The sequence below is a fragment of the Corvus brachyrhynchos genome, unplaced genomic scaffold (genome assembly GCF_000691975.1).
Source record: "Corvus brachyrhynchos isolate BGI_N302 unplaced genomic scaffold, ASM69197v1 scaffold142, whole genome shotgun sequence".
Lineage (NCBI taxonomy): Eukaryota > Metazoa > Chordata > Aves > Passeriformes > Corvidae > Corvus > Corvus brachyrhynchos.
Genome location: NW_008237226.1, coordinates 4,846,986 through 4,856,736, shown reverse-complemented (window position 1 = coordinate 4,856,736; position 9,751 = coordinate 4,846,986). Strand labels below are relative to the sequence as shown.

The 9,751-nt window shown below is 37.4% G+C and overlaps 1 protein-coding gene across 2 annotated transcripts in view; it reads right to left on the bottom strand.

Moving 5' to 3' along the window:
- Nucleotides 1-713: 713 nt before the first annotated feature.
- Nucleotides 714-9,751, bottom strand: part of CASD1 (CAS1 domain containing 1) — a 28,577-nt gene continuing 19,539 nt past the window's right edge. For both annotated transcript variants that reach the window (XM_017729295.1, XM_008629909.2), the window contains exons 13-18: nt 8,158-8,237; nt 7,203-7,304; nt 5,796-5,936; nt 5,173-5,250; nt 4,089-4,181; nt 714-3,071 (exon numbers count right to left, since the gene is read on the bottom strand). In XM_017729295.1, the coding sequence (XP_017584784.1) occupies nt 2,805-3,071; nt 4,089-4,181; nt 5,173-5,250; nt 5,796-5,936; nt 7,203-7,304; nt 8,158-8,237 (761 nt within the window). In that variant the 3' untranslated portion in view covers nt 714-2,804. The remainder of the gene's footprint in view (nt 3,072-4,088; nt 4,182-5,172; nt 5,251-5,795; nt 5,937-7,202; nt 7,305-8,157; nt 8,238-9,751) is intronic.

The window sequence follows — 9,751 nt, the reverse complement described above, 5'->3', positions numbered from 1 at the left end:
GAAAGGATAGAGAGGATTTGCAGTCCTTAATGTCTAATGTGGGCACCTGAACTATGTATCTCCCTGGTTATAAAATCAGGATCACAATCACAGAATATGCTGATTTGGAAGGGACTCATCAAGATCCAGTCCAGCTCCCAGCCTGCAGAGGACCATCCCCGAGTCACACCATGTGCCTGAGAGCATTGTCCAAATGCTTCTTGAACTCTGGCAGCCTTGGTGCTGTGACCACTTCCCCAGGGGAGCCTGTTCAACCATAATCTGGGTAAAGAACCTTTTCCTGATATCCAATGTGAACCTCCTGACACAACTTTAAGCCATTTCCTTGTGTTTTGTCACTGGTCATAGGATTAAAGAGATTGGTACTTCCTTTGCTTAACGAGCCCCTTCTATTGAGAGTGGTATTTAAGTAGCTAAAGTAGAATCTAAATTCCTTAACTCAGGTAAGTCTTAAAGTTGGGTTTGGTTTCTTGATGTTGCCAGACCAAAGAAAAGCCAAGTCAGTTCCTCTGCTTTCCTGCAGAGCTCTGTTGCAGAGTTCCTGGCAGGGAAAAGTATCTGACGCCTCCGCTGCGGAGTTCTGCTGAGGGCCCCCGAGCTCGCTTTGGCTGTTGGAGCTGTAATTTCAGGGACAGTGCAATTTACTGCAGAGCAATCTTCCTGCATTTCATCTGCCTTAGTTTGTGATTCAGTGAACTGCAGCGCAGCTGGAGTCAAGCAATAGAAAGTTTTTACTTAAATGATGCTGCTCCCATTACAAAAATAAGCATCCACAGCACATTTATTTAATGTTTAAATTACTTCATATTTTTACATAACCTGAAAAGAAAATATATTTATCCCACATACAGTAATAGTAAACAAGTGCATTATTTCAAACATTAAAAATAAATCTTTTAACCAAGTCTGTACAACAGATAAATAGAATTGTATCTACAATACTTAAGTTGTGAAGAACAAAACAAAAATTATCCCTCAAGCTCACAGTTCCCTGTTGCTCATAATACTGGCATAGATGAAGGTTATGCTTGCTATCCCCCACTACGGTGTCCACCTACACACTTTCCTTCAGTCAATCAAATTTATTGATCGAGGAGGTTAAATTCCCAAGCATTGGAAGTAATATGCACACAGAACAAACACTGAGTATCTTTCCAGTATCTTGAAAACAGCTGGCAGGCTTAGTAAAACTGCTAAATTTGGGGGAAGTGAATGATTTCTTTTTTGTTTTTCATGATGAATGACTGGTCATTCTTTAACAGAAACTGTTCTCCACCACACAAAAAAATAGAAATTGAAGTCATTCTTTTCACAAATTTGTTTTGCATTCATTCATGGCTGTGAGATTGAATTCAATGTTTTACCTGGGATAAGAACAAAAACATGCATGTGGCAGTATATATGGTACAAATTAGGATTCATGTTGTTCATAACCATACGTAATTGCACATATGCTTGGAAAATAATATTGCGTTTATGTTTTTGACTGCTAACAAATAATAGCAGAAGAATAAAATGAAAAAGCAACTAGAGGTCGAACTATCACTTGGACCAAACCCACAACCAACCAAGAAATGTCCATAACTTCACTGATAAGTAGAACATAAATAACAGCTTGTCACTGTCACACTGAAGGACTATTTCTTTCAATTACAGGGTTTTTTGCTAAAGGAAAGAATTAGTAAGAAAGACTGGGCACTGCTAAAAAGGATGGGAAAAAAGTTTTCTCCAAACAGCTCCAATCTCATTTCACTTGTAATTCTGAGACTCAACCACTTGCATACAACAAAGCTGACCATCAATCCCTCCTCCTCATGATACCAACAGATTGACTTGCATCCTTTTAAATGTAAATATTATTACAACATGGAGTATGGCACCAGTTCCATAATAAGACCTAATTCAAGGTCACCTACAAACACAGGGAGATGGTCAAAGATCACCATTCCCCTAAGATCTGATGGAGTGGATATGAGGGGATTCCATCTGACTGAAAAAGGTTGGAGGGACTTCCAAAAATTGTCCATCTTGAACTGAGTCTGAAAATTATTCATTTGTTTGTTCACTGGGGTTGTACACAGAACTACATACAGTTAAATGAATTAGTGGAAAGTTTATGAGAAAGCAAATAATTTAGGATAAAACCCCAAATTTTCTTAATAAAAAAATTTAATCTCAGAATTCACCATATTTGCTGAACACATCTTGAATTTCTAAAAAACCCTCAAAATATTATGTAAACTTGTATATAATCTTCAATCACTGAACTGATGATTACTTTTCACTTCCACATATGAAGGGTTTCGTAGAACATGTACTACTGTTTCCACCCAAAGCACTGATTTCTACCCAGCAATTACCGCTTTGTTCAGAGCGGTGCCCTGGTTTCAGTGGATCAGCTCCGGGCAGCGGTGCCGAAGGCTCCGCGTGTGCTGGCTTTGCTCCTTGCCGAGGATGGCAGCGCGTGCCCCGCGTCGCCGTGCGCTGGAACAGCCCCTCGCCATCGGCTCACCCAGTGCCAGCTGCATTCCGTGATACGCCCGGCATGCTGCTCAGCCTCGTGTCCCGTTTCAACAGATATGTAAACAGAAACAAACATCCAGTAGAAAAGACTCATTTTCACATGCAATTCTGTACAGTGCACTCTTGTTTCTCAGATTATTTGAGAAGGCTATTTCCACACAAAATATGTACATTTCCACTATATACATTTTCCACACGCTTAATTTAAATGTCTTCTTGTACCTCCAGTTGAGAATTTTTGTTCAGGCAGACACAAAGTAAACCTGAAGAAAGTTTCCAAGTTAATGCCTTGACTGATCTTGCATTGCTGAGAAGAAGTGTAGTCCAGAAAAAAATCCAGCTATGCATAGCAACCTTTTCAGCAGAGTTGAGTTATCTTTAGGAACCACAATCTGTGCTAGATCATTAGTGATCTGAGAAATCTCATGTGCCACGCACACAAATATGAAAGTGCTGACAAGAACATTAAACATTGGATATCCAGGAATGAGCACCAAGATCCCTTTTGTGTCTGCTGCCAGCCAAATATGGTATTGGCAAATGAAAAGCTGCAAAAAAAAAAAAAAAAAAGCTTAACAGTGCTTATACATGTAAATATTTTTACTAATCCAAACCCATGTAATTCCTATTGCATCAACTGTCACACTTCTGCTTCAGTAAGAAGCTGTTTCCACATGTCTTTGATACAAAACAAAACTATGAGCTTGTTAAAATCACAAAGTGAAATGGGTTTCCTTGGCCCTTAACCAAATACGGCTCAGGGGAACACTGGATACATTCCATCAGAGCAGGGGAGAATCTGCCTCCCTCAGTTACTGTCTCTGGTGAGGATCCAAACTGATGGGCCTGCAAATAAGAGAGAATGCTTCACCTACTGATGAATGCACTCCAGCTCCCTGGAGCACCTGAAGTTCACCAGGAATTGGAGGAGTGAAATGTGACCCTTAAAAAACCCCACAAAATCCTGTACTCCAGATACACTGTATTGCAATAAGTTTCTCCTATAAATATATTTTAGTAATACAATAAAATGTCACATTTAATATCACTAAACAGCAAATAAAATGGGAAGCAAGATAATTCCTACTGTTTAAAAATACACACTCAATGGAACAAGGTAACATTTGCATTAAGAAGGGGTTTATTTGTTATGGTACATTTCTTTATTAGTCACAAGAAGCTATCTAGGGCAAGCACATTTATAAGTGTACTTACACTAGTAAGTATAATTCATGCAAATTCTTCAACTGGCCTAAATTTTTATCTTCCAACTGCATACACCTCGCAGCATTCTCCAGCATTTAATCCCCACTCTCACAACCTTAAATCACCCCATCCCCTAAAACAGCACAAGAATTAAGCTTGGTACTGTGATATTGCTATTACAGCCACGATTTTTAAGTGCAACAAAAACTGTAATGCCAAAAGAGGTCAAACACGACAGCATGGTACCTATTAAGCCAATAAGTGTTTTCTCTATTTATGTGTTATATTCCAATCTAGACAATTACATCACCTTACATTTCCAAGTTTTAATTCACTGTACTTCTGGCCATTCTACTTACCTCTAAAGAAATTTTGCCAAACCATGCGAAGAATGAGCTATACACAGATCGGACATATCCGGGAATGTTCCTGATGAGGATGAATGCCAAAATCTTTGTTTTAAAAAAAAAAAAAAAAAGGTAAAACAAAAAAAGTGACTGTGGATGACAAGCTGATTGATTACAAACACATAAAAGGTGTATCCATTTTCACTGCACTAAGTGAAGTACATCATGCATTAAAATTTCTTTAAAAACTAAAAAAAATATAAACCGAACAGAAATCAATGCAGTTTATACTTAATAAAGTAGGTATTGAAAATAAAAATATTTTACACATATTCTTACAGAATAGCAAGTCACATTTATATCTCCAGTAAAATCATGGCCTTGATGCTGACAGATGTTACTATACGCTTACTAGGCACAGTCACAAACATGTTTCACCATGCCAGCATAAAATGAAGGTGGCCACAAATCTGAGTTAACCCTCGATTTTTAAAGAAAGGGTGTCAAGATGGACAAATTAATATTAAAAAATCATGTCCCACATGCTGCCCCTCAAGAGAGCAGGAAAAATTAATGAGAAAAGAAACAGGGCACAGAATGAGACAGCTGGAGTAGAGTGGGGCAGGGGACACAGCAGGAGGAAAATCTAAATTTAAGAAAACCACATGGATGGCCCTGTGGCCCACCTCTTCCCTGCCTGAAAGTGACTAGAGTGTCCCATAGGCTGCTTCCTACACTAATACCTCCCAAACACTCATGCTTTTCTACACCTTTCTTCCCCTCCACAGCTTTCTTCTTTTCCACTGCTATGCAAATAGTCAAAAGTTGGGTTTGGACTTAAACGGTGCATATGAAACCTACACTAAGGACATCCAGATAAATCAAAAGCACAATCACAGTGTGCAATTTCAGTGCTTAAAGGCAATGAAAAACTGGCCAACGTTGTTAAACTCTTTTTCACTTTCAGACACGGGAATGAAGCTTAATATCTGACATTCCATGCTAAAGCACAAATATATTTTAAAGCAATTTTTAAAAAAGCCCAAGTAAGAACAGACTAGATTCTATCACTGTACTCAAAAGCATTAATAATTACCTGCACCACAGAAACAGAAGGATGTAGCTCATTGCACTCTGTCTTGTTTTTACAGCTACTAGCCCAAATAGAGTAGGTCTAAAAGATATTAAAAAATTAGTCTGTGTAGCAATTATATGTAACATTTAAAAATGAAACAAGAGCATGCTGTTTTGAATTGCTTTAGTATTAGTTGGTTCACTGAGATGTGGGACACTAAGAAAAAAAACCTACATGATGTAAAGTTTTGTGCTTCTCTCAAATTCTCCTTTGCAACTGATGAATACTTATCTAATGAATAATTATTAGTACAACTTTTTTTCATCAAAAATAGACAAGCAATCAAGTGTGGAGATAAGAGCTGTGTTATCCACCACGTTATTTTTATGATCCAATTTTCTTTTAAGCTTTGCAATGAACTGAAAGAGTAATGATGTTTTCATCTACATCTGACTGAACAGAAAAATATTTTAGTGACTAGATAGGTAGGGTTGTACAGAAAAAAAACCAGCTGAAATAGCTCCAGATAAAGGTTTGATTTTTCAAGGTTTGTATTAGATAATATTGACTAAACAAGAACATTGGAAAACTTATTTTTCAGATATTTACAAACCTGATTATACTAGGTTATAATAGACACTTACCAAAAAGGACACAATTGAAATAAATAATAAAACATTTGAAACTCTGTTGGAGAAAAGAGGATCTCCTTTTCCTTCTGATATCATCTGACGTTTCTGCAATGCCAGATAAATAAATGCAAACAGCATCCCATGAAAAACCACCTGTAAAAGACAAATGGAATGCAATGAATATTACATGACTTTTACAAGTACTTCAGGTATAAACTCTTAACAGAAATACTACCAGAAAAAGTATTTTTAAAGCTATGTTTCAAAAGGTCCTTTCCCAGATTTGCTGAAGCAAACAAAACCAGACTTTCTATGCGAGATAGCCATAAACTGCATTTTTAACTCAACTCAAAACCTACAAATAAAGAACCTTTACTAAGCTTCAGAGAGCATTAAAGACAAGATGATGAAATTTCAAGAAGTTTTCAAGTACCTGCTATTCCCTTTGCAATCTACGCCACCACTGAAAAAGGCTTTCTCTGGAGAAAAACCACGAGTCTCTGGCTTTCTCCCAAGCTGGCAGGTGAAAACATTCAAGAAGCAGGACAAGTGTTTCCCTCTCTCACAGATACAATTCTTCAACAGAGTGTTTTACAATCTTATGCTAAGTTCTCATTAGCTGGCAACACAGGGCTGTTTCAGGCCCATGCAGTGCTTGTCCTCTGTGTTTATTCTGAGCTTTGCTCTTAGCAGCACCACCCAACCCACACTGCTCACAGCAGCCAAGCTGCTGCTGGGGAGCCCCGGGTGTGACAATGCTCTGCAACCCAGATTTCACCTCCCAGAGACCCCAGGGGGAGATGTATGCCACTGATCCCACTAAGGGTAAGTTTAGCACATGAAGGCTTCCATCTTAGAAACTCCACTTACCTCTGCCAAGAAGGAAAGAAAAAAAGACCAATGTCTCCCTGTTCTATTCCCCCACATTGTAGGGTCAATAACTGGAAGGAAAGCACTTTCCCAGTGGAATACCATTTAAAAATATGTACAATAGTCTGGTTTGGGAACCAAGACCCTGATTTTAATGTTTTAAATGTAACCTTAAAAGAAATATATTCTTAACTGATAAAACTTCCAAAAAGTATTATTAAAAATGCTACCAGAGTAATTTTCCTTGTATTTCAACAACTTGAAGTGCTACAGGTTTCACATTTTCACAGTAAAATTTTTGAGAAAAGACAGATCTAGGATACTTTACACTTCACTTTTTAAATCCAGAAGCAAATAAATCAACCTCCATCTTGTAAGCTAGGCTTTGATAGACATTTGCAAAACTAAAGTGGGCGCAGCCTAGTCTTTTATTAAACACTGAGGCAAACTCCTATTTTCTCTGGAGGAAAGGAAAACAACCCTCCCTCCTCCCACAAATCAAAACATGCACTTAAAAGACCAGTATAAATTTATGCAAATGTTACATACATAGCGATCCAGCTTCCACCTAAACCACCATTCATAGACATTCCCATTCAGTTCAAAACACTTGGACAATGGCCAAAATGAAAATATCTTCTCAAATGCACCCTGTGAAAGATAAACATGGCAAAAGCATTAACACTGATGTCAACTGTATTTACTAAATTTACATCAATAACATGTTTAATATTACTCTATCCTTATTTCGCTAGCTACGGGGCATTAGAAAAATAACAGGATTCCTTAGAAGCCTTTCCCTCACAAAAAAAGAAAAAAAAAAGAAAAAAACTTCTTCACATGAAAGAGAGTTTCAGTTTTGCCTCTCCTTAAGGTATTAGCATGCCTTCCATTTTGTACTGCTCTCAAAGGGAGAGATCCACTGAGATGTTGTGACAAGGAATATGCACTCCACAGTTCAAAGAAGACCACAGTTCAACAGGCTGAAAACCAGTGAGGGATTAAAACCACACAACCCCCCTGTAGGATCCTGGGGTGACAAACTCTGCCCTGACTTCTGTCAGCAGTACTTACAGCATTCAGGGAGTTGCTAATTTAGCCTGAGAACCAATCTTGTGATGATGTATCAAAGCCAAAGACACAGAACTTCATTATCACCATACCACCATATGCATCACCATATGCTGGCAAAACCCAGTAGCTCTAAGCACATCAAAAAACCCCACCTCAAACCCAAAGCATAGCCCCTTGTATTTACTACATTACTGCAGTACATTTAAAATATGTCAAACATAACAAACCAATGAGTAAGACACACAATTGTGGTTTTTTTCCAGCACCCACACCAATTCAAATATGAAAAGAAATCAAAAGGTTCTTTTTTTGTTCTTCTGTATTTATGATACTGGAGCAAATGTACACATTGAGAGCACATTAAAATATAGAGACAGGTAATAATAAACTCTTAGGTCATTAAGGATAAATATAGCCAGGATTTACTAACCTGAGAATATGACAGAAAATATATACATGTCAGTAAGCAAATCAGTTTCAGCAGTAAACCAAAGTGCCATAGGCAGTTCCCTGAGGAAGAAATATCATTATACTGTCATTAATTTTTCAATAGCAAACCCCAGGACACATTAAATAATAAGTGCCAATTATTTAGTGTAGCTATGCTTTGTAATAGATCCATTCATAAATAAATAAATATTAAAATGTTACCAGCAATATCTTATCACTGTCTACATTTAAATTTTACTTTAAGCCATTAAAATAAACATTCACAGCAATTAACAACCTATTAAGCCTAAACTAAGCCTCATGTCTAAGACAGGGACAACATACATAAAGAAGAGAATTTAGGTGCTCAAACAGAAACACTATTTTAAAACCTCTGCTTTCCCAAACACTCTGCACAGGCAGTCCTTACTCTAGGTGAATGTAAATAAATATATACATAAAAACACCCGTTGTTTGTCATGTGAAGCAAGTAGTGCAAATATTGTAAACTTTGGGATACCAGTTTTACTCCAAAGTTCAACTGCAGGTCATTAAGGGCAAGCATCTTGTTAAAACAAGCCTAAGAAACTACTCCTCAAAGCTGTTGGCTGGTATTAAGCTCTACCCAAGCCTCAACGCTGCAACAGAGATCATCTCCCCCTCCTGCCATATAAATTGGCAGCTGTGAACAGGGTCATAAACAACTGAAAGTTGTCATTGAAAGATTTTCTAGTTTCACAGTACACTATCGCTCCAAAGTACACAAGGGTAATTTCTCTATTTCTGGAAGAAAAGTGCCTTCACAGAAAAATAAATTAAATTGAAGATACCTGCCCTTGAGGTATCTTGTAAAACTACTCTTTAAGTGCATTTTTGCAGCATCTATTCCTAGTATATTTTAGTATATTTCATTGTCATATCTTCAGGCTATAAAATGGGGATATTCCTCCATCAATAGCGAATGAGGACTTAAGGCTTTTAAGGTTTTAGTTCTAATCTAGGTGAATTAAATAATAAGCATTTATCACATGCTTTACAGCTTTTCAATGAACTGCAACACATAAACTGAGATTTCACTTCAGTTTTTATTTTAAATATTTGTATCACAAGACATACTTCTGATAGCTCACTTAATCTCAGATAGTAGGATAGCCAGCCCCATGTTCTTATTTGGCCAGCTAAGGCAGAATTGGTGCTCAAGATGGACAGACACATTGGCAACACAAAACAAGAAATCTAAACACGCCCTGTTCACACTGCACCCACGAGCATATGACAGACACCGCCTCAGCAAGCACAGACACTGCAACCTATGATTTTCATTTCCATTCAATACTAATATTACAATTATTGGTAAAACACATTTCTGATGATCAAAACCTATTAAAAAGTATTCTAATCTGACTGTAACCAGAGGCAGAGTTCTGTTATCAGCTGTTAACATTTTTCAACTGACCTAATTCATCTATGACAAAGAGTATTTCTGTGAGCAGCTGCTTAACATATTTTGACTAACAAAAAGACTGAGATCTACTAACAATGCCATTTCTATAATTTTTATAATTTGTTATAATTTGCCATTATAGCAAAAAGGA